The sequence below is a fragment of the Delphinapterus leucas genome, chromosome X (genome assembly GCF_059928025.1).
Source record: "Delphinapterus leucas isolate spDelLeu-1000000601 "Yukka" chromosome X, BTC_Dleu_Yukka2, whole genome shotgun sequence".
In the NCBI taxonomy this organism is placed as follows: Eukaryota; Metazoa; Chordata; class Mammalia; order Artiodactyla; family Monodontidae; genus Delphinapterus; species Delphinapterus leucas.
The window spans coordinates 122343485-122369357 of record NC_143150.1 but is presented as its reverse complement, the minus strand read 5'-3'; the positions used below and the strand labels follow the sequence as shown (position 1 = coordinate 122369357).

The window sequence follows — 25873 nt, the reverse complement described above, 5'->3', positions numbered from 1 at the left end:
GATATACAATGGAGAAAAGACAGTCTCTTCAGTAAGTGGTGCTGGGAAAACTGGACAACTACACGTAAAAGAATGAAATTAGAACACTCCATAACACCATACACAAAAATAAACTCAAAATGGATTAGACATCTAAATGTTAGACCAGACACTATAAAACTCTTAGAGGAAAACATAGGCAGAACACTCTATGACATAAATCACAGCAAGATCCTTTTTGACCCACCTAGAGAAGTGGAAATAAAAACAAAAGTAAACAAATGGGACCTAATGAAACTTCCAAGCTTTTGCACAGCAAAGAAAAACATAAACAAGAGTAAAAGACAACCCTCAGAATGGGAGAAAATGTTTTCAAATGAAGCGAATGGTAAAGGATTAATCTCCAAAATTTACAAGCAGCTCGTGTAGCTCAATATCACAAAAACAAACAACCCAATCCAAAAATGGGTAGAAGACCTAAATAGACATTTCTTCAAAGATATACAGATTGCCAACAAACACATGAAAGGATGCTGAACATCACTAATCATTAGAGAAATGCAAATCAAAACTACATTGAGGTATCACCTGCCAGCACTCAGAATGGCAATCATCAAAAAATCTACAAATAATAAATGCTGGAGAGGCATTTACTGGAGAAAAGGGAATGCTCTTGCACTGTTGCTGGGAATGTAAATTGGTATAGCCACTAGGGATAACAGTATAGAGGTTCCTTAAAAAACTAAAAATAGAAGTACCAGACGACCCAGCAATCCAACTACTGGGCATTTGCTCTGAGAAAACCATAATTCAAAAAGAGTTACATACAATAATGTTCATTGCAGCTCTACTTACAATAGCCAGGACATGGAAGCAACCTAAGTGTCCATCAACAGTTGAATGGATAAAGAAGATCTGGCACATATATACAATGGAATATTACTCAGCCATAAAAAGAAACAAAACTGAGGTATTTGTAGTGAGGTGGATGGACTTAGAGCCTGTCCTACACAGTGAAGTAAGTCAGAAAGAGAAAAATAAATACTGTATGCTAACAGAGATATATGGAATCTAAAGAAAACAAAGTTTATGAAGAACCTAGGGGCAGGACAGGATTAAGGACACAGACGTAGATAAAGGACTTGAGGACACGGGGAGGGGGAAGGGTAAGCTGGGACGAAGTGAGAGAGTGCCATGGACATACATACATTACCAAATGTAACATCGATAGCTACTGGGAAGCAGCCACATAGCACAGGGAGATCAGCTTGGTGCTTTGTGACCACCTAAAGGGGTGGGATATGGAGGGTGGGAGGGAGATGCAAGAGGGAGGGGATATGGTGATATATGTATATGTATAATTGATTCACTTTGTTATACAGCAGAAACTAACACTCCATTGTAAAACAATTATACTCCAATAAAGGTGTAAAAGGAAAAAAGAAAAGAAAGCAAGCCCAGAGATAAACCTACACACCTATGGTCAACTAATCTATGACAAAGTAGGCAAGACTATACAATGGAGAAAAGGCAGTGTCTTCAATCAGTGGTGCTGGGAAAAATGGACAGCTACATGTAAAAGAATGAAATTAGAACACCCCCTAACACCATACAGAAAAATAAATTCAAAATGGATTAGAGACCTTAATGTAAGACCAGACTATAAAACTCTTAGAGGAAAACATAAGAAGAATACTCTCACATAAATCACAGCAAGATCTTTTTTGATCCACCTCCTAGAATAATGCCATAAAAAAGAAAACTAAACAAATGGGACCTAATGAAACGTAAAAGCTTTTGCAAAGCAATGGAAACTACAAACAAGACGAAAAGACAACCCTCAGAATGGGAGAAAATATTTGCAAACGAATCAATGGACAAAGGATTAATCTCCAATATATATAAACAGCTCATGCAGCTCAATATTAAAAAAAACAAACAACCCAATACAAAAATGGGCAGAAGATCTAAATAGACATTCCTTCCAAGAAGACATAGAGATGGCCAAGACGCACATGAAAACCTGCTCAACATCACTAATTATTAGAGAAATGCAAATCAAAACTACAATGAGGTATCACCTCACACCTGTTAGAATGGGCATCATCAGAAAATCTACAAACAACAAATGCTGGAGAGGGTGTGGAGAAAAGGAAACCCTCTTCCACTATTCGTGGGAATGTAAATTGATACAGTCACTATGGAGAACAGTATGGAGGTTCCTTAAAAAACTAAAAATAGAATTACCATATGATCCAGCAATCCCACTACTGGGCATATACCCAGAGAAAACCATAAATTAAAAAGACACATTCACCACAATGTTCATTGCAGCACTATTTACAATAGCCAGGTAATGGAAGCAACATAAATGCCCACAGACAGACGAATGGATAAAGATTTGGTACATATATTAAATGGAATATTACTCAGCCATAAAAAGGAATGAAATTGGGTCATTTGTAGAGACGTCGGTGGATCTAGAGACTGTCATACAGAGTGAAGTAAGTCAGAAAGAAAAGAATATTGTATATTAATGCATATATGTGGAACCTAGAAAAATGCTACAGATGAACCAGTTTGCAGGGCAGAAATAGAAACACAGATGTAGAGAACAAATGTATGGACACCAAGAGGGGAAAGCCGTGGGGGGTGGCGGTGGGAGGACTTGGGAGATTGGGATTGACATGTATAAATTTATATGTATAAAATAGATAACCAATAAGAACCTGCTGTATAAAAATTAATAAAGTTAAATTAAAAAATAAAATCTTTTTAAAAACGGAAAAAAGTTATTCCCTTCACATACATGTATTTATATGAATGAATTATTTCCATGCTTATATCTATAAGTACAAAAAAGAGGAATGAAATCTACCTTGAACCAAAAAAGAAAAAAAACACAGAACCCACCAGTTATACAGAGGAAAACCCTATCAGGGCACGTGCTCCAGTGGTAAACAATTCTGAAGTTGGTCAGAGGTGGGGAATCGTATCACATGCAGCTAGCAGCCCACCCCCACCCCACAAGGAGCGTCCTCATTGCAAAGCTGGGGGACCGTGCCGAGGCGTCTGTGAGTAGACGTGAGCTGAGCCCCAGGCCAGCAGCTGATGAACTGTTCCCACCCTTCTCAGGTAAAACACCTGAATATGTACAAGGACTTGAAACCCTAGAGGAAGGGCCGTGGAGCCACACCAGCGACAGCATGCCTTCCAACTTGGTGCCTGCAGGCCAGCCATGATTGTCCTGGCCCCGGGCGCTCTTCTGGAAGCTTTCCATTTCCCTGCCTGAGATTCCCGTCCTGTCCCGGCCCCCACTGCTTTTTTCCTTCCTCCTCTGCCCGGGGAGAAATTCCAGCGTAAGGTATGGGTGACACATCCTCTTCTTTAGCAGGTGGCAGCCCGGCAACTCCTGCAGAAAGTCCAGCAGAGCCCACTCACACCGGGCCACCCACAAAGCCGTGGCCGCTCACTCCCTCACACCAGCCCAGCCCCGAGACTGCTGACGGGACAGATAATATGGCGTCAGGCACAGCTGCAGGGGCTCTTGCTGCCTGGGGCGGTGTTTATATTGACCTCAACCCAGGCACACCTAGGGAGGGCTGGCCCGCACGGTCAGGCTGCCCAGGTCAGCCAATCCTCGCCCCTCAGGGGCTCACAGTTGCAGAAAATGGACCTTGCTGAACCGGCCAAGTCCAAGGACAGGTGAGAGCTCCTGAGACTCAGGATAGACAAGGGGCTGCAGCTCTGGCTTGTTTTCTAATCATTTTACCTGGCCCATGAGTGGGAGACAACTTCAAGAAGACCCTCTCCTAATGAGAGGAACCCAGGAGTCAGGGAGAGGAGGGGTGGTGGGTGGAGACAGAGGCCTGGTGCCCCAGCTGCAGTGGAAGTCTCTGGAAGACAGGTGGAGGGAAGCCCCACAGACTGACGCCCAGTGTCACAGACCTGTCGGAGCTGCTGTTTGTTAGCTCAGGTCCTGCTCTGAGGTGCTCTGTGTCAGCTCTGAGCGACAGGTGAGCTGGGGATGCTCTGCACTGAGGGCTATGTGCACAGTTCCTGTGTGCCCAGCCCTGCTGGGGTACCTGCCCAGGGTACCTCTGTATCCTGGGAGGGGCCTGACCACGAGATCCCCTTGGGCTGCTGGGTAGCTGCACAGGTGAGCTACATATCCTGGGAGGGGCCTGACCACGAGAGCCCCGTGGACTGCTGGGGACCTGCCCAGGTGAGCCCATATTCTGGGAGGGGCCTGACCACAAGAGCCCCATGGGCTGCGGTGGGGGGGGACCTACCCAGGTGAGCTCCATATCCTGGTATTGGCCTGACCACGAGAGCCCCGTGGGCTGCTGGGTACCTGGTAAAGGATGTCAGGACAGTCAGTGAAGCCACTGAGGATATACATCCAGTAGTTTCTAATCCCTACACCCTGCTGGTCATTCTACCATCCACCAGGACATGGTATTCTGTATTAGACTTCAATGATGCCTTCTTCTGTATCCCATTAGTCCCAGAGTCACAAGAAATTTTGGCTTGTGAGTGGCAGGACTCAACATACAACAGAAACAATACTGCTGGGCCGTCCTGCCCCAAGAGTTCAAAAATTCCCACACCATCTTTGGGGAAACGTTAGCTAAACACCTAAAAGTTCTACCTCTGGAAAAGGGAACCCCCCTTCAATATGCAGACGACATTCTGATCGCCAGCCCTACTAAGGAGGCCTCTGAACTACCTAGCCAATAAAGGATAGAAGCTGTCCAAGAAAAAGGCTCAAATATCACAGACTAAGGTGGCCTGCCTGGGCTTCATTCTCACAGAAGGTTGGAGAAGCCCATCCCAGGAAAGGGGAGAAGCCATTTGCAGCCTTACCCCCTTCTAAAACTAGAAGACACCTTAGGGGTTCCTGGGGAGGCCGGGGTTTGCTGCATCTGGATCCCTAACTACAGTCTAATAGCTGCGCCTCTATATGAAACACTGAAGGAAAAGATGATGATCCTGTTGTATAGAATCCAGAAGCGGCCTTTCAAGAATGGAAAGAGCAGTCAATTCAGACCCTTGCCCTGGACCTCCCTAATTTAGCTATACCCTTTGACCTTTACATTCCCAGTCAAAGGTGAATCGCCCTTGGAGTATTAGTGCAAAAACTGGGACCACTTGAAATGGAACAACGCAAGAATGCCCTCCAGGTAGGATAAACTACGGTCACCAATGGCTTGGCCCGCCGCCCCATCCAGCCAGGGTACTGGGGGTATCTAAGAACCTGGAAATCAGCAGCCCGCAAGGCCAGCTCCCTCCTAAGGGAAAAGGATCCCATGTGGTGATCCTAACCACCCACCATGCCCTGAAGTCGCAGGGGTCGCTCCGTGGGCAAACTGACCTCGAGTGAGGGGGCCCTCCAGCTCCAACCTCCAGAGAGACAACTGGGGGCAACGGGCCCCCATGACGACTCGTGTGACCATCACTTGACCTGGAGTTTCAGAAAACAAGAGTGTGCCCCAAAAGAGCAGACTACTGCTTGCAGGACTTACTGCACCCAGACGGGAGCTAATAAGCTTGGTGGGGGAACCGTATATCATGCTGTCACCATAGAAAAACCTACAGACACCGCGGTGACGGCGGCCAATAAGACCGGCTGGACTTCTAGCTACTTCAAAAGGCCGTTGACTCAGTGGCCGTCACGGTCCTGGATCACCACCGACGCTGGGCTGTCTGGGAGTTGAGCGGGCAGGGCTCTGACACCTGGTGCTGTTTGTACGTAAATTCAGGGGCCTAATTGAAGAAAGCACAGGCTACTGGTCAGAGCATCTAGGCTGGCAGAAACCGTCAGCCTAAGGTGGCCGAACAAATGTGGGGCGGGGTAAAACCGGCCACCCCAGCGTCTCTGCGCATCTCTTTCCTGGACCCTTAAAGGTCATTAGAATCTATAGCACTTCCAATGCTGGCGCTCAGACGGACGAGCAGTGAGGCCGGAGACCTGGGGACAATCAACCTCACCTGGAGGCTGCTGGGGAGAAGTTCTGCCCCTCCCCACGAGCATGAGGACTCCCAACTCAGCACGAAGCAGTTACAGAAGAGGGGTCTGCACCCACAGCGCCCGAAGAATGAGGAATAGGACAAAAGGCAGAGGAGTGGTTTGTTACCGGCAAAGCCCATGAAAAATTCCTGGGAGATAAAAATAGAATCTGGGCAATAAAATAAAGTCTAACCTTTTTTTCCTTTGTGTTTTGTGTAATTTCACGTGCTCCTAGGGTTCCGCATGCAGAGGCCCCACACCCGGCACTTCAGACCCGATTTACTAATGCAGAATGGCTGGGTCGACATTTCAGCTCCCGGGGCCCCATGCGGACTCCACGACATAGAGCCTGAGCTGCAGCCAACCCGCCCCTCGAGAGCTCCGCCCCTCCCTCCCGCTGATGCTGCTGGGATCCCTACACAACAGCTCAGCCCACAGCCCGTGGGGTAGTGCACGCTCTCATCTCTCCATTCTCTGAAGAAAATATAAAGTTTCCCTTGCTTCTGAACCAAACTAAGTCTTGATCTGTTGGCTCCAATGACACTGGGCAAGGGGAGCCTTGTTTGGGCCCACTCTGGTGGATCAGTAACAGAAATTGACAACATTGTAACATCAATGAACAGATGTGTGACCAAAACTGTAATTAACATATAGCAGTGTATAAGCCTCGGGTAAAATAGGATGTTTCTAACACTTCCATTGGATATTTCCATCACTTTATATGGAGCACAGGGGCACTGCAATTCACCCGTTCCCTAACCCTAACCCTAACCCTTAACCTAACCCTTACACTACACAGTACCCTAACCCTAACCCATACACTAACAATAACGCATAACCTAATAACACGTACCTTAACACTAACCCTTTGTCATACCCTAAACTGGACCCTGAAACGTACCCGATCCCTAACCCTAACCCTAAACCTAATCCTAACACGTACCCTAAAACGTACGCTAACACTAAGCCGTTGTCGTACCCTAACCTGTACCCTAAACCGTACCAGTTCCCTAACCCTAACCCTTACCAGAAGCTTTACCCTAAACCGTCCCCTAATCCTAATCCGTACACTAACACTAACCCATACCCTCACACGTATGCTAACCCTAAACCGTTGTCGTACGCTAACCTGTACCCTAAACCGTCCCCATCCCCTAACCCTAACCCGAAGCCTTACCCTAACCCGTCCCCTAATCCTAACCCGTACGCTAACACTAACCCGTACCCTAACACGTACGCTAACCCTAAACCGTTGTCGTACTGTAACCTGTACCCTAAAACGTACACATGCCCTAACCCTAACCCTCAAGCTTACCCGAAACCTTACCCTATCCCGTACTCTAATCCTAACCCTTACTCTAACACTAACCCGTAATGTAACACATACGCTAACCATTAATTGTTGTCATACCCTAACGTGTACCCTAAACCGTACCCGTTCCCTAACCCTAACCCTTACCCTTAACCGAAGTCATAACATAACACATACCCTAATACTAACCTGTACACTAAAACTAACCCGTACCCTAACTCGTATGCTAACCCTAAACCGTTGTCATACCCTAAGCTCTACCCTAAACCGTACCTGTTCCCTAACCCTAACCCTAACCTTTACTCGAAGCCTTACACTAACCTGTACCCTAATCCTAACCTGAAAACTAACACTAACCCGTACTGTAACATGTATGCTAACCCTAAATCGTTTTTGTACACTAACCAGTACCCTAAACCCTACCCGTTCCCTAACCCTAACCCTAAACCTATCCCTAACACTTACCCTAATCCTTACCGTAACCCGTACACTAATCCTAACACGTACACTAACACTAACACATACCCTAACACATACGCTAACCCTGAACTGTTGTCATACCCTGAACTGTACCCTAAACCATACCCGATCCCTAACCCTAACCCTAAACCTAACCTGTACCCTAAAGCGTACCCATTCCTTAACCCTAACTCTAAACCTTACCCTATGCCTTAACCAAACCCGTACCCTAATCCTAACCCATACACTTACACTAACCTATACCATAACACGTACACTAACACTAACCCGTTGTCGTACCCTAACCTGTACCCGAAACTGTACCCGTTCCCTAACCCTAACACTTACCCGAAGCCTTACCCTATCTCGTACCCGAATCCTAACCCGTACACTAACACTAAAACATACTCTAACACGTATGCTAAACCTAAACCGTTGCTTTGCCCTAACCTGTACCCTAAAAGGTACCCGTTCCTTAACCCTAACCCTAACCATTACCCGAAGCCTTACCCTTACCCGTACCCTAATCCTAACCCGTACACTAACACTAACCCGTACCCTAACACGTATGCTAACCCTAAACAGTTGTCGTACCCTAATCTGTACCCTAAACCATGCCTGTTCCCTAATCCTAACCCTGAACATAACCCCAACCATAACCTTTACCCGATGCCTTACACTAACCCATACCCTAATCCTAACCCGTACACTAACTCTAACCCATGCCCTAACACGTTCCCTACTCCTAACCCATTGTCAGACCCTCACCTGTACCCGAAACAGTACCCGTTCCCTAAACCTTACCCTATCCCTAACCCTAAACCTTACCGTAAGCCAACATCACTAATTATTAGAGAAATGCAAATTATATCTACAATGAGGTATCACTTCCCACCTGTTAGAACGAGCATCATCAGGAAATCTACAAACAACAAATGCTGGAGAGGGTGTGGAGAAAAGGAACCCTCTTCCACTACTGGTGGGAATGTAAATTGATACAGTCACTATGGAGAACAGTATGGAGGTTCCTTAAAATCTAAAAATAGAATTACCACATGATCCAGCAATCCCACTACTGGACATATACCCAGAGAAAACCATAAATCAAAAAGACACATTCACCACAATATTCTTTGCAGCACTATGTACAATAGCCAGGTAATGGAAGCAACATAAATGCCCAGAGACAGACGAATCGAGAAAGATGTGGTACATATATAAAATCGAATATTACTCAGCCATGAAAAGCAATGAAATTGGGTCATTTGTAGAGACGTCGATGGATCTAGAGACTGCACTACAGAGTGAAGTAAGTCAGGAAGTTAAAAACAAATACTGTATATTAATGCATATATGTGGAACCCAGAAAAATGGTACAGATGAACTGGTTTGCAGGGCAGAAATAGAGACACAGATGTAGAGAACAAACATATGGACACCGAGAGGGTAAAGCCATGGGGGGGTTGGTGGGAGGTGTTTGGAGATTAGGATTGACATGTATACATTTATATGTATAAAATAGATAACCAATATGGACCTGCTGTATAAAAATATAAATAAAATTAAATTAAAAAGAAAAAAAAACAAAAAAATTATTCCTTTCTCACACATGTATTTATATGAATGAAATATTTCCATGCTTATATCCATAAATACAAAAAAAAAGAAATTCTACCTTGAACCAAAAAAGAAAAACAAAAAAGAACCCACCAGTTATACAGGGGAATACCCTATCAGGGCACTTGATCCAGTGGTAAACAATTCTGAAGTTGGTCAGAGGTGGGGAATCGTCTCCCATGAAACCAGCAGCCCCCCCGCAAACAGCGTCCTCATTGCAAAGCTGGGGGACCGTGCCGAGGCATCTGTGAGTAAACGTGAGCTGAGCCCCAGGCCAGCTGCTGCTGAACTGCTCCCACCCTTCCCAGGTAAAACACATGAATATGTACAAGGACTTGAAAGCCTAGAGGAAGGGCCATGGAGCCACACCGGCGACAGACGCCAGCCTACTTGGTACCTGCAGGCCAGCTAGGATTGTCCTGGCCCCGGGTGCTTTCTGGAAGCTTTCCATTTCCCTGCCTGAGATTCCCGTCCTGTCCCGGCCCCCACTGCTTTTGTCCTTCCTCACCTCTGCTGGGGGAGAAATTCCAGCGTAAGGTATGGGTGACACATCCTCTTCTTTAGCAGGTGGCAGCTTGGCAACTCCTGCAGAAAGTCCAGCAGAGCCCCACTCACACCGGGCCACCCACAAAGCCGTGGCCGCTCACTCCCTCACACCAGCCCAGCCCCGACATTGCTGACAGGGCAGAGAATATGCCGTCAGGCACAGCTGCGGGGAATCTTGCTGCCTGGAGCGGTGTTTATATTGACCTCAACACAGGCACACCTCGGGCGGGCTGGCCCGCACGGTCAGGCTGCCCAGGTTAGCCAATCCTCGCCCCTCAGGGGCTCACAGTTGCATTAAATGGACCTTGCTGAACCTGCCAAGTCCAAGGAACAGGTGTGGGCTCCTGAGAGTCAGGATAGACAAAGGGCTGCAGCTCTGGCTTGTTTTCTAATCATTTTATCTGGCCCATGAGTGGGAGACAATTTCAAGAAGACCCTCTCCTAATGAGAGGAACCCAGGAGTCAGGGAGAGGAGGGGTGGTGGGGGGAGAGGGAGGCCTGGTGCCCCGGCTGCAGTGGAAGTCTCTGGAAGGCCAGGCAGAGTGGGGCCGCACAGAGTGATGCCCAGGGTCACAGACCTGTCGCAGCTGCTGTTGCTTAGTTCAAGTCCTGCTCTGAGGTGCTCTGTGTCAGCTCTGAGCGACAGCTGAGGTGGGGGTGTTCTGCAATGAGGGCTATGTGCACGGATCCTGTGTGCCCGGCCCTGCCGGGATACCTGCCCAGGGTACCTCTGTATCCTGGAAGAAGCCTGACCACGAGAGCCCCGTGGGCTGCTGGGGACGTGGTAAAGGATGCCAGGACAGTCAGTGAAGCCACTGAGGATATACATCCAGTCGTTCCTAATTCCTACACACTGCTGGTCATTCTACCATCCACCAAGACATGGTATTCTGTATTAGACTTCAATGATGCCTTCTTCTGTATTCCATTAGTCCCAGAGTCACAAGAAATTTTGGCTTGTGAGTGGCAGGACTCAACATACAACAAAAACAATACTGCTGGGCCGTTCTGCCCCAAGGGTTTAAAAATTCCCACACCATCTTTGGGGAAACGTTAGCTAAACACCTAAAAGTTCTACCTCTGGAAAAGGGAACCCCCCTTCAATATGCAGATGACATTCTGATCACCTGCCCTACTAAGGAGGCCTCTGAACTACCTAGCCAATAAAGGATAGAAGGTGTCCAAGAAAAAGGCTCAAATATCACAGACTAAGGTGACCTGCCTGGGCTTCATTCTCACAGAAGGTCGGAGAAGCCCATCCCAGGAAACGGAAGAAGCCATTTGCAGCATTACCCGTTCTAAAACTAGAAGATAGCTCAGGGGTTCCTGGGGAGGCCGGGGTTTGCTGCATCTGGATCCCTAACTACAGTCTAATAGCTGCGCCTCTATATGAAACACTGAAAGGAAAAGATGATGATCCTGTTGTATAGAATCCAGAAGCGGCCTTTCAAGAATGGAAAGAGCAGTCAGTTCAGACCCTTGTCCTGGAACTCCCTAATTTAGCTAAACCCTTTGACCTTTACATCCCCATAGAAGGTGAATCACCCTTGGAGTATTAGTGCAAAAACTGGGACCACTTGAAATGGAACAACGCAAGTATGCCCTACAGGTAGGATAAACTACGGTCACCAAGGGCTGGGCCCGCCGCCCCATCCGGCTAGGATACTGGGGGTATCTAAAAACCTGGAAATCAGCAGCCCGCAAGGCCAGCTCCCTCCTAAGGGAAAAGGACCCCACGTGGTGATCCTAACCACCCACCATGCCCTGAAGTTGCAGGGATCGCTCCGTGGGCACACTGACCTCGAGTGAGGGGGCCCTCCAGCTCCAACCTCCAGAGAGACAACCGGGGGCAACGGGCCCCCATGACGACTCGTGTGACCATCACTTGACCTGGAGTTTCTCTCAGAAAACAACAAGAGTGTGCCCCAAAAGAGCAGACTACTGCTTGCAGGACTTACTACACCCAGAGGGGAGCTAATAAGCTTGGCGGGGGAACTGTATATCCTGGTGTCACCATAGAAAAGCCTACAGAAACCGCGGTGACGGCGGCCAATGAGACTGGCTGGACTCCTGGCTACTTCAAAAGACCGTTGACTCAGTGGCCGTCATGGTCCTGGATCACCACCGACCCTGGACTGTCTGGGAGGTGAGCGGGCAGGGCTCTGACACCTGGTGCTGTTTGTACGTAAATTCAGGGGCCTAATTGAAGAAAGCGCAGTCTACTGGTCAGAGCATCTAGGCTGGCAGAAACCGTCAGCCTAAGGTGGCCGAACAAATGTGGGGCGGGGTAAAACCGGCCACCCCAGCGTCTCTGCGCATCTCTTTCCGGGACCCTTAAAGGTCATTGGAATCTATAACACTTCCAATGCTGGTGCTCAGGCGGACGAGCAGTGAGGCAGGAGGCCTGGGGACAATCAACCTCACCTGGAGGCTGCTGAGGAGAAGTTCTGCCCCTCCCCCCCGGGTATGAGGACTCCCAACTCAGCACGAAGCAGTTACAGAAGAGGGGTCTGCACCCACAGCGCCCCAATTATGAGGAATGGGACAAAAGGCAGAGGAGGGGTTTGTCACCGGCAAAGCCCTTGAAAAATTCCTGGGAGATAAAAATAGAATCTGGGCAATAAAATAAAGTCTAACCTTTTTTTTCTTTTGTGCTTTGTCTAATTTCACGTACTCCTAGGGTTCCGCGTGCAGAGGTCCCACACCCGGCACTTCAGACCCGATTTCCTAGTGCAGAATGGCTGGGTCGACACCTCAGCTCGTGGGGCCCCTGCAGACTCCGTGACGTAGAGCCTGAGCTCCAGCCAACCCGGCCCTCGAGAGCTCCGCCCCTCCCTCCCGCTGACGCTGACGGGATCCCTACACAGCAGCCCGACCCACAGCCCGCGGGGGAGCGCACGCTCTCACCTTGCATTCTCTGAAGAAAATATAAAGTTTCCTTTGCTTCTGAACCAAACTCAGTCTCAATCTGTTGGCTCCAATGACACTGGGCCAGGGGAGCCTTGTTGGGGCCCACTCTGGAGGATCAGTAACAGAAATTGAGAACATTGTAACTTCAATGAACAGATGTGTGAGCCAAACTGTAATTAACATAGAGCAGTGTATAAGGCTCGGGTAAAATAAGATGTTTCTAACACTTCCATCTGATATTTCCTTCACTTTGTATGGAGAACAGGGGCACTGCAATTCACCCGTTCCCTAACCCTAACCCTATCCCTATCACTAATCCTAACACTAACACTTACCCTAAACCTTACACTAAACGGTACCCTAATCCTAACTCATACACTAACCCGTAAAATAACACGTACCCTAACACTAACCAGTTGTCGAACCGTAAACTGTACCCTGAAAGGTACCGGTTCCCTAAACCTAACCCTAAACATAAACCTAAACCTTAACCGAAGCCTCACCCTAAATACTACCCTAAATCATATCTCATACACTAACACTAACCAGTACCCTAACACGTAACCTAAATCTGACACATTGTTGTACCATAACCTGTACCCAAAACCTACCCGTTCCCTACCCCTAACCCTAAACCTAACCCTTACCCTAAACCTTACCCTAACACGTAACCTAATCCTAAACCGTACAATAACACTAACCCGTACCTTAACATGTACCCTAAACCTAACTCGTTGTCGTACTATAAACTGTACCCGAAACCGTACCCGTTCCCTAAACCAAAACCTAACACTAACCCTAAACCTAATCTTCAGCTTTGCCCTAAGCCTTACGCTAACCCGTACCCTAATCCTAACCTGTACACTTCACTAACCTGTACCCTAACACGTACCCTATCCCTAACCCATTGTCATACCCTAACCTATACCCTAAAACGCACCCATTCCCTAACCCTAACCCTAACCCTTGTCCTAAGCCTTACCCTAACCCGTACCTTAATCCTAACCCATACACTAACACTAAGTTACCGTAAAACTTACAATAATCCTAAACCGTTGTCGTACCCTAACCTGTACCATGAACCGTACTCGTTCCCTAACCCTAACACTAAATCTAACCCTAACCCTTACCCTAACACTTAGCCTAAGCCTTACCCTAACACGTACCTTAATCTTAACCCGTACACTAACACTAACCCGTTGTCGTACCCTAACCTGTACCCTAAACCGTAACCGTTCACTACACCTAACCCTAACCTTAACGCTAATTCTTACCCTAATCCTTGTTAACCCGTACCCTAATCCTAACCTGTACACTCACACTAAACTGTACCCCAACACATACGCTAACCGTAAATTGTTGTTGTACCCTAACCCTTACCCTTAAACGTACCCGTTCCCTTAACCTAACCCTAATGCTAACCGTAACCCTAAAGCTTACCCGAAATCTTACCCTAAACCGTACACTAATCCTAACCCATACACTAACACAAACCCATATCCTAACACGTACGCTAACCCAGAACCGTTGTGGTACCCTCACCTATACCCTAAACCGTACCTGTTCCCTAACCCTAACCATAACCATAACCTTAATCCTAAACCTTACTCGAAGCCTTACCCTAACCCATACCCTAATCCTAACCCATACACTAACACTAACCTGTACCCTACCACGTAACTTAACACTAAATCATTTTCGTACACTAACCTGTTACCTAAACAGTACCAGTTCCCTAAACCTAATGCTAACCCTTACGCAAAGACTTACCCTAACACGTACCTTAATCCTAACCCGTACACTAACACTAACATGTAGACTAACACGTACGCTAATCCAAAACCATTGTCGTACCCTAACCTGTACCCTAAACCGTACCCATTCCCTAAGCCTAACCCTAACCCTAACCCTTACCCGAAGCCTTACCCTAACCCATACCCTAATCCTAACACATACACTAACACTAACCCATACCCTAACACGTATGCTAACCCTAAACCATTCCTGTACCCTAACCTGTACCCGAAAACATACCTGTTCCCTAACACTAACCCTAACAGTAAACCTAATGCTTACCTGATACCTTACCCTAATCCGTACCCTAAACCTAACTCGTACACTAACAATAACCCGTACCCAAATACATACGCTAACCCTAAACCGTTGTCGTACCGTAACCTGTACCCTAACCGCACCCATTCCCTAACTCTAACCCTAATCCTCACCCTAACCCTAACCCTTACCCAAAGCCTTACCCTAATCCGTCCCCTAATCCTAACCCGTACAGTAACAGTAACTCGCACCCTAACACGTACGCTAACCATAAACCATTGTAGTACCCTAACCTGTACCCTAAACCATATCCTTTCCATTACCCTAACCCTAACCCTAGCCCTAACACTTACCCAAAGCCTTAACCTAACCTGTGTTCTAATCCTAAGCCGTGCACTAACAGTACCGCGTACCATAACACGTAAGCTGGCACTAAATCGTTTTTGTACCCTAACCTGTTCCCTAAACCGTACCCGTTCCTTAACCCTAAACCTAATCCTAACCCAATCCCTAAGCCTTACCCTAAACCGTGTCCTAATCCTAAATCGTACACTAACACTAACTCCTACACTAACACGTAAGGTAAACCTAAATCGTTTTCGTAACCTAACCTGTACTCTAAACCGTACTCATTCCCTTACCTGAAACCTAACCCTAACCCTTACCCTAATTCTAACCTGTGCACCTACACTAACCCGTACCCTAAAACATACGCTAAACCTAAACCGTTGTCATACCCTGACCTGTACACTAAACCATACCTCTTCCCTAACCCTAACCCTAACCCAATACCTAACCCTTACCCGAAGCCTTACCCTAACCCGTACCCTAATACAAACATGTACACTAACACTAACACTTACCCTAACACATACGCTACCCCTAAACAGCTGTCGTACCCTAACCTCTACCCTCAACCATATCCGTTCGCTAACCCTAAACCTAACCTTAACCCTAACACTTACCCTAATCCTTACTCTAACCCGTACCCTAATCCTAACCCTTGCACTAACACTAACCCATACCCTAACACGTACAAGAACCCTAAACTGTTTTCTTTCCATAAACTATACCCTAAACCATACCCGTTCCCTAAACATAACCCTATACCTAACCCTAAACCTTTCCCGAAGCCTTACCCTAAACTGTTCCTTAATCCTAAACCTTTCACTAATGCTAACCCATACCCTAACACGTATGCTAACCCTAAACACTTTTTGTACCCTAAGCTGTACCCTAAACGGTACCCATTCCCTAACCCTATCCCTAACTGTAACCCTTACCCGAATCCTTACTCTAATCCGTACCCTAATCCTAAACCGTACACTAAGACTAACCGATACCCTAACACGGACGCTACCCCTAAATTTTGTCACATCCTACCCTGTTCCATAAAACGTACACGTTGCCTAACCCTAAACCTAACGCTAACCATAACCCTAACGCTTACCCGTAATCTTACCCTAAACCGTACTCTAATCCTAACCATTACACTAACACAATCCCATACCCTAACACGTACGCTAACCCAAAACCGTTGTCGTACCCTCAACTATACCCTAAACCGTACCTGTTCCTTATCCCTTACCCTAACCATAACCTTAATCGTAACCCTTACCCAAAGCCTTACCCTAACCCGTACCCTAATCCTAACCCGTACACTAACACTAACCCGTACCCTGACACGTAAGCTAACCCTAAATCATATTCGTACACTAACCTGTTCCCTAAACAGTACCAGTTCCCTAACCCTAACGCTAAACCTTACCCAAAGCCTTACCCTAAAACGTACCTTAATCCTAATGCATACACTAACCCTAACACATACTCTAACATGTACGCTATCCCTAAACCATTGTCGTAGCCTAACCTGTACCCTAAACCTTCCCCGTTCCCTAACCCTAACCCTTACCCGAAGCCTTACCCTAACCCGTCCCCTAATCCTAACCCATACACTAACACTAACACATACCCTAACACGTACGCTAACCCTAAACCGTTGTCATACCCTAACCTGTACCCTAAACCATCCCTGTTCCCTAACCCTAAACTTAACCCTTAACTGAAGCCTTACCCTAACCCGTCCCCTGATCCTAACCCGTACACTAACACTAACCCGTACCCTAACACGTATGCTAACCCGAAACCATTGTCGTACCCTAACCTGTACCCTAAACCGTAACATTCCCTAACCCTAACCCTTAACGAAAGCCTTAAACTAACCCGTACCCTAAATCTAAACCGTACACAAACACTAACCCGTAACCTAACACGTAAGCAAACCCTAAATCTTTTTCATAACCTAACCTGTTCCCTAAGCTGTAGCCGTTCCCTGACCCTAATCCTAACCCTATCCCTAAGCGTTAGCCTTACCCATGTTCTAATCCTAAACTGTACATTAACACTAACTTCTACCCTAACATGTATGCTAACCTTAAATCATTTTCGTACCCTAACCTGTTCCCTAAACCATACCTGCTCCCTAACCCTAACCCTAACACTAAACCGATACCTTACCCGAAGCTTTACACTAACACGTAACCTAAACCTAACCCGTACACGAAGAGTAACCCATACCCTAACACGTACGCTAACCCTAAACCGCTGTCGTACACTAACCTGTACCCTAAACCATACCCGATCCCTAACCTTAACCCTAACACTAGTCCTAACGCTTACCCGAAGCCTTACCCTAACCCATACCCTAATCTTAACCCGTACACTAACACTAAACAGTACCCTTACACGTATGCGAAACTTAAACCATTGCCGTACCCTACCCTGTACACTAAACCATACCCATTCCCTAACCTTAACCCTAACCCAATCCCGAACCCTTACCAGAAGCCATACCATAACCCTTACCTTAATGCTAACCCATACACTAAAACTAACCCGTACCCTAACACGTATGCTAAGCCTAAACGTTGTTGTACCCTAACCTGTGCCCTAAAACGTACCCATTCCCTAACCCTAAACCTAACCCTAACACGTACCTTAATCCTTAACCTGACCCGTACGCTAATCCTGACCCATACAGTAAAACTAACCCATACCCTAACACGTATGCTAACCTTAAACCATTGTCATACCCTAACCTGTACCCTATACCGTACACATTCCATAACTCTAACCCTGACCATAACCCTAAGCCGAATGCTTACCCGAAGCCTTACCCTAACCCGTATCCTAATCCTAACCCATATGCTAACAGTAACCAGGACACTGACACGTACCCTAACCCTTACACGCTGTCATACCCTAACCTTTATGCTAATCCGTACCCTTTACCTAACCCAAACCCTAACCGTAACCCTAACCGTAACCCTTACCCAAAGCCTTACACTAACCCGTAACCTAATCCTAACCTGTACACTAACAGTAAGCAGTACCGTAACACAAACACTAACATTAAACTGCTGTCGTACCCTAAACTGTACCCTAAACATTACGGATTCCCAAACATTAACCCTAACACTTACCCGAAACCTTACCCTAACCCGTACCCTAATCCTAACCCATACACTATCACTGACCCATACCTTAACACTTACCCTAACCCTAACGAGTTGTCATTCCCTAACCTGTACCCTAAACACTACCCGTTCCCTAACCCTAAACCTAACCCTAACACTTACCCGAAGCCTTACCCTAACACGTATCCTAATCCTAAACCGTACACTAACACTAACCCTTACCCTACCAAGTACGGTAACCCTAAACAGTTGTTGTACCCTAACTTGTCCACTAAACCGTACCCGTTCCCTAACCCTATCTCTAACACTAACGCTTACCAGAAGCCTTACCCTAACCTGTACCCTAATCCTAACCCGTACACTAACACTAAACCATACCCTAAAATGTACCCTAACACTTAACACTTTGTCATACCCTAACCTGTACCCTAAACCGTACCCGTTCCCTAACCGTGATCCTAACCTTTACCGTAACTGTAACCCTTACCCGAAGCCTTACACTAACCCATAACCTAAGCCTTATCCATACACTAACACTAACCTGTACCCTAACACCTACACTAACACTATACCGTTGTCATACCCTAAACTGTACCCTAAACCATACCCTAACCCTAATCCTAACCCTTACACAAAGCCTTACCCTAACCCGTACCCTTAGCCTAACCTGTACATTAACACTAACTCGTACCCTAACACGTACCCTAAATCTTACACATTGTGGTACCCTAATGTGTACCCTTAACCATACCCGTTCCATAACCCTAACCCTAACCTGAAACCTAACCGTTACCCGAAGCCTTAACCTTACCCGTTCCCTAATCCTAACCCATACACTTACACTAACTCGTACGCTAACACGTATGCTAACACTAAGACATTGTCGTACACTAACCTGTACCCTAAATGTTACCCCTTCCTTAACCATAACCCTAACCCTATCCCGAAAGCTTACCCAAAGCCTGACCCAAACCCCTACCCTTATCCTAACCCATACACTAACACTAAACCGTACCATAACACGTACTCTAACCCTTACCCGTTGTCGTGCCCTAACCTGTAATGTAAACTGTAACCCTAACCGTAACCCTTACCCGAAGCCTTACCCTAACCCATACCCTAACCCGTACACTAACACTAGCCCTTACCCTAACATGTACCCTAACCCTTACCCGTTGTGGTTCCCTAACCTGTACCCTAAAACATACGTGTTCCCTAAACCTAATCCTAACACTATCCCTAACCCTAACACAAACACTAAACCAAATGCTTACCCGAAGCCATACCCTAACCCGTACCCTAATCCTAGCCCGTATACTAACACTAACCCATACTCTAACACGTACCCTAAACATTACTCTTTTTCATACCCTAACCTGTACCCTAAACCATACCCGTTCCCTAACCCTAACGCTAATCCTAAACCTTACCCGAAGCCTTAAGCTAACCCGTACCCTAATCCTAACACGTACAATAACACTAACCCATACCCTAACACGTATGCTAACACTAAACCGTTATCGTAGCCTAACCTGTACCCTAAACATTACCCGTCCCCTAACGCTAACCCTAACCCTAACCTTATCCCGAACGATTACCCGTGGCCTGACCCTAACCCGTACCCTAATCCTAACCCATACACTAACCCCCCGTAACCTAACACGTACCCTAACCCATACCCGTTGTTGTACCCTAATCTGTACCCTAAATCGTACCCGTTCCCTAACCGTAACCCTAACCCTAACCCTTACCCAAATCCTTACCCTAACTCATACCCTAATCCTAACCTGTACACTAACACTAACCCATAACACATACCCTATCCCTAAACAGTTGACGTAATCTAACCTGTAACCTAAACCGTACACCTTACCTAACCGTAACCCTAAACCTAAACCTAACCCTTAAGCTAAGCCTTTCCATAACCTGTACCCTAATCCTAACCCCTACAGTAACACTAACCCATAACCTAACATGTTCCCTAACCCTAACCCGTTGCCTTAACTGAACCTGTAACCTAAACTGTACCCGTTCCCTAACCCTAATCCTAAACCTAACGCTAACCCTTACCCTAAGCCTTACTCTAACCCGTACAGAAACACTGACCCATACCCTAACAGTACCCTAGCCATAACACGTTGTCATACATTAACCTGTACCCTAAACCGTACCCATTCCCTAACCCTACCCCTAACCCTTACCCTAAGCCTTAAACTAAACCGTACCCTAATCCTAATCCTTACACTAACACTAACACTTACCCTAACACATACCCTAACCCTAACCCGTTGTCATACCCTAACCTGTACCCTAAAACATACACGTTCCCTAAACCTAATCCTAACCTGTACCCTAACCCTAACCCTTACCCTAACACTATCCAGTCCCGACACCTACCCTAATCCTAACGTTTTTATGTATTCTTACCTGTACCCTAAACCAAACCCATTCCCTAACCCTAACCCTAACCCTAACCCTTACCCTTACCCATACCGTAAAACTAACCTGTACACTAACACTAACCCGTACCCTATCCCAGACCGTAATACTAACCCGTATACTAACACTAATTGGTACCCTAACACGTAGCCTAACACTAACCTGTAGCCATACCCTAAACAGTACCCTAAACCTTACCTGTACTCTAACCCTAACACGTACCCTAACCCCATACCATACCCTATCTCTAACTCATACACTAACCGTAACCAGTACCCTAACCCTAAACCATACCCTAACCCCAACCCAAACCCTAAACCCAGCCTTTGCGGTACCCTAACCAGTACCCTAAACCGTACCCTAACCATAAAACTAACCCTAAACCTAACTCTAAACTGTACTCTAAACCGTACCCTAATACAAAGCCATATCCTAACACTAACCCATAGCATACAATGAACTCATAGCCATACCCTTAAATGTACCCTCACCCTAACCCATACCCTAACCCTTACCTGTACCATAACTCTAACCCATACCGTAACCCATAACCTCAGCTGTACCCTAACCCGTACACTAACCTGTACCCGTAGGCATACCCTAAGCTGTACCCTAACCCTAATACACACCCTACCCTATGCCTAACACTAGCCCCAAACGGAACCAAAACCCGTACGCGAATCCTAACTCATACACTAACAGTAACCCATAACCTCACCCATACCCTAACCATAAACCATAGCTATTCTCTCAACTGTACCCTAAGTTTAACCCGTAACCTAACCCTAACCCATACCTTAACACGTACTCTAACCCTAACCCACAGCCGTACCCTAACCTGTACCCTATCCCTAACTCTAACCCTCACCCGTACACTAACCCTAACCTGTACCCTAACACCTACCCTAAACCTTACCCGTTGTCGTACCCTAACCTTTACCCTAAACCGTACACTTTCTCTAATCCTAAACCTAACCCTAACTATAACCTTAATCCTTACCCTAACACGTACCCTAATCCTAACTCATACACTAACACTAACATATACCCTGACACGTACCCTAACCCTAACCCGTTGACATACCCTAATCTGTACCCTAAACCGTACCTATTTCCTAACCCTAACCCTTACCCTAAACCGTACGTAATCATAACCCGTACACTAACAGTAACCAGTACCGAAACACATACCCTAATCCTAACACGTTTTTGTACCCTAAGCTGTACGCTAAACTGTACCCGTTCACTAACCCTAACCCTAAACCTTAACCTAATCCATACCCTAATAATAACCCGTACACTAACACTAACCCGTACCCTAACACATACCCTAACCCTAACCCATTTTCGGACCCTAGCCTGTAACCTAAACTTTACCCATTCCCCAACCGTAACCCTAACCCTAACACTTACCCTAACCCGTACTCTAAACCTAACCCGTACACTAACACTGATCCATACCCTAACATGTACCCAAACCCTAACCCAATGTCATACCCTAACCTGTACTCTAAACTGTACCTGTTCCCTAACCGTAACCCTAACTCTTACCTTAAGCCTTACCCTAACCCATACCCTAACCCATAACCTAACCCGTATCGTAAACCCTAATCCTTACCCCTAACTTAATTTTCTTTTTGTGTTTTAAAAAATATTTTTCTGTGGCTAAAAAAAAGTAGCAGAACAACAAAATAAAAGAGAAAGTATCCTGAGCGTCCCTCAAAAAGCTAAGTCTGAAATACTTGCTACTTCTGTTCTATGGACGGTTATGTAGCCTATAAAAAGTGTGAGACCTAAATCTGTTTTTCTACAGTGAGAAACATGATGTTCCAGATGTATAGAACACCTGGATAAAATGAGAAATCTACACACTATGCTGGTCGTTTCAGTAAACGGGAAAGGATGGCAAGTGGTAAAATACTATCTTTTCCTTTAGTCTTTTAAACTTCACTTGTTACTAAGAACTTGAATTATATTCTACTTTTAAAAAGTAACAATGGAAATTTAAAAGAGAAAATATATATATTGTGTGTTCAATTACATTTCATAGAATTATGAAATGCTGCCCCGCTCTGGCCATTACCTGAAAATGCAGCTTTAAACCCTATGCTAATGGTCACATCATATGAACAAGTACTGCAGGGCTGTAAAGGAAACCTGCCCTCATCATGTCTTGATGGAGGTAAAGGCCAAAATATTTTAAAATGTGGCACATATTTCAAGAAAACCATTTGAAGATGTAAGCTGTAATAACAGTTTGAAAAATAAAAGGACATGCCTGAGAGCTCAATTTCAAGGGAGTATGAGACACATGCAAATCCAGCCACAAAGAGCTATCAACTTACACCAGTCAGAATAACCATCAAGCAAAGAAACTACAAACGATCAATGCTGAAGAGGTTGTGGAGAAATGCATACCCTCAGTTTCAAGTGGGATGTAACCTGGTAAGAGCCACTCATGGGAACAGAATGGAGGTGCCTTTAAAAGGTAAACATTCAGCTACTCTATGATCCAGCAGGCCCACTCCACGGCCTATAACCTAAGAAGACAGAATTGGAAAGACACAGGCAGGCAAATCTGCACCGCAGCAGTATTACAATAGCCAAGATATGGAAGCAACCAAAAGTCCATCAACAGATGAGTGGACAAAGAAGAACTGCTACATGTAGAGATGGAATATTAGCTCGGGAAAAAATGAAACAATGCCATTTGCAGCCCCATATATGAGTCTAGAGGTAATCATGCAACTTGTAGTAAGTGAGAAAGCGAAAGACACCTAACGTATGATATCACTTATAGGTGTTACCTAAAAATTGATAACAATGAAGATATTTCCGCAGAGAAAGGCAATCACAGATTCATTAAACAAACTTATGGTTCCCCAAATGGAAAGGTATGAGGATTGGATACATTATGATATTGGCATTAACAGAGATATACAAAGACATGTGAAATATATAATCACCAAAGACCTATGGAATACCAAGAGGAGACTACTCAACATTGTGTCATAACCTACCTGGGAAAAGGATCCGAAGAAGAATAGATATATGTATATGTGTGAAAGAACCACATCTTGCACACCTAGAACAAACAAAACATAGTAATCAAATTTGCTGTGATAAAAAATAAAAATTAAATTAAAATAATGAACAAGAAGTAATGAGACATAATCTTAAGGGGCTTTTCCTGGCACATTCCATTCTAACTTTCAACTTAGAACAGGACTTCCATTAAGGCTCTGTTGCCCTGGTAACCAGATTTGGTAAAGGAGAAATGCTGCCGCCTTGTGGCTGTTTCACACAACAGCAGCTTTAAACCAAGCGCTAATGATCACTTAATATTCAAAATATGTGCAGGACTGTAAAGGACACCAGGCCTCAAAAAATTCCTGGGGTCGTAAATCGACCAGAAAATTCAAAAGACGTCAACATTTCAAAAAGACAATGTCAAGAGGCATATTTTGCGCACATTTTGTCTTTTCTTTTTGTTTAAAAAAATGCATGGAATAATGCTCAATATCAGGAACTAATAAAGCGATGCAAATGCAATCTACAAAAACTTTCACCTTACCACCGTCAGAGTGATCATCAGCAAAATAGTCTGCAAAACATGAATGCTGAACGGGTTTTAGAGAACCGTCTACCCTCAAGCTGCTGCTGGGAGGATAACTGGTAACAGCCAGTAGTGAGATGAGAATGGCGGTGTGTTTAAAGTTAAAAATTGAGCTCATCACTCTGTAATAACCTACACGGGAAAGGAACCAAAGATGAACAGATAGATACATAGATATAATGAACCAGATTCTGTACACCTAGAACAAACACATTTTTTATCAAATTTGCTCAGATAATAAATAAAAATTAAATTTAAAAAACAAACAAGAGGTAAGGAGATATAAGATCTTGGGGGTGTGCCCTGGCACATTCCACTCTAATTTGCAGCCTACTAACACGATTTCCAGGAAGGCTCTGTTGCCCAAAAACCCAGAGTTGGAAATGTGGAAATGCTGCCGCCTTGTGGCGGTTTCCCACAAGAACGGCTTTAAACCAACAACTAATCGTCACTTAACATTCACAAGAACTCAGGACTGTAAAGGACACCTGCCCTCAAAAAATGTCCTGAGGTGAGGAATGGCCAAAAAAATTCAAAAAAGGCAAAATTTTCAAGAAGGTAGTACGAAGCGGTACGTTTGACTTACTCTCTTGTTAAAAAAAAGGAAAATGGATAGAAGCTCAACCTCAGGAATTATTAGACTCATGCAAATCTCATCTACAAAAAGGTTTCAACTCACACCAGTCGACTGACCATCAGAAAAAAGTCTACAAAGAATAAATGCTGAAGTGGTTTGAGAGAACTGTGTACCCTCTAGCTGCTGGGGGGATGTAAACTGGTAAATGTTAGTACTGAGAACATAATGAAGGTGCGTTTAACAGTAAAAATTGAGCTACCATGTTATCTGGTAGGTCCTTTGATGCGCCTATCACCTGAGAAGACAAGAATGAAAGAAACACAGGCAGGCAATCCTGCAGTGCAGGAACATTTAACATAGCCAAGACTTGGAATAAACCAAAATGTCCAGCAACAGAAAAATGCACAAAGAGGAAGTGGTCCATGTACACAATGGAATATTAGCCGTGGAAAACAATGAAACAGTGCCGTTTGCACCACCATATAAAGTCCTAGAGATAGTCACCCAACTTGAAGTAAGAAAGAAACTGAAAGACAGATATCCTATGACATCACTTCTAGGTGTTACCTAAAAATTGATACCCATGAAATTATTTCCAAGAGAAGGAAAAGCATGGACTAAGAAAATAAAATTATGTCTAACCAAATGGAAAGGTATAAGGAATAAATGAATTACGATATGGGGGTTAACAGACATGTACTAACACATATGAAATATATAATCACAAAATACGTACGGAATACCAAGAGATGTCTACTCAACACTCTGTACTAACCTACATGGGAAAGGATCCAAAGATGAATAGACAGATACATTGATATGATGAACCAGATTCTGTACACCTAGGAGAAACAACATTTTAATCAAATTTGCTCTGATA

At 45.3% G+C, this 25873-nt stretch overlaps 1 protein-coding gene across 1 annotated transcript in view; it reads right to left on the bottom strand.

The window, feature by feature from the left end:
* Positions 1-1285: 1285 nt before the first annotated feature.
* The window catches only part of LOC149744403 (uncharacterized), an 86271-nt gene continuing 61683 nt past the window's right edge, over positions 1286-25873 (bottom strand). Inside the window, exons 3-5 of the mRNA XM_089904949.1 lie at positions 23821-23885; positions 12831-12940; positions 1286-9962 (exon numbers count right to left, since the gene is read on the bottom strand). Of these exons, the coding sequence (XP_089761075.1) occupies positions 9721-9962; positions 12831-12940; positions 23821-23885 (417 nt within the window). The 3' untranslated portion in view covers positions 1286-9720. The remainder of the gene's footprint in view (positions 9963-12830; positions 12941-23820; positions 23886-25873) is intronic.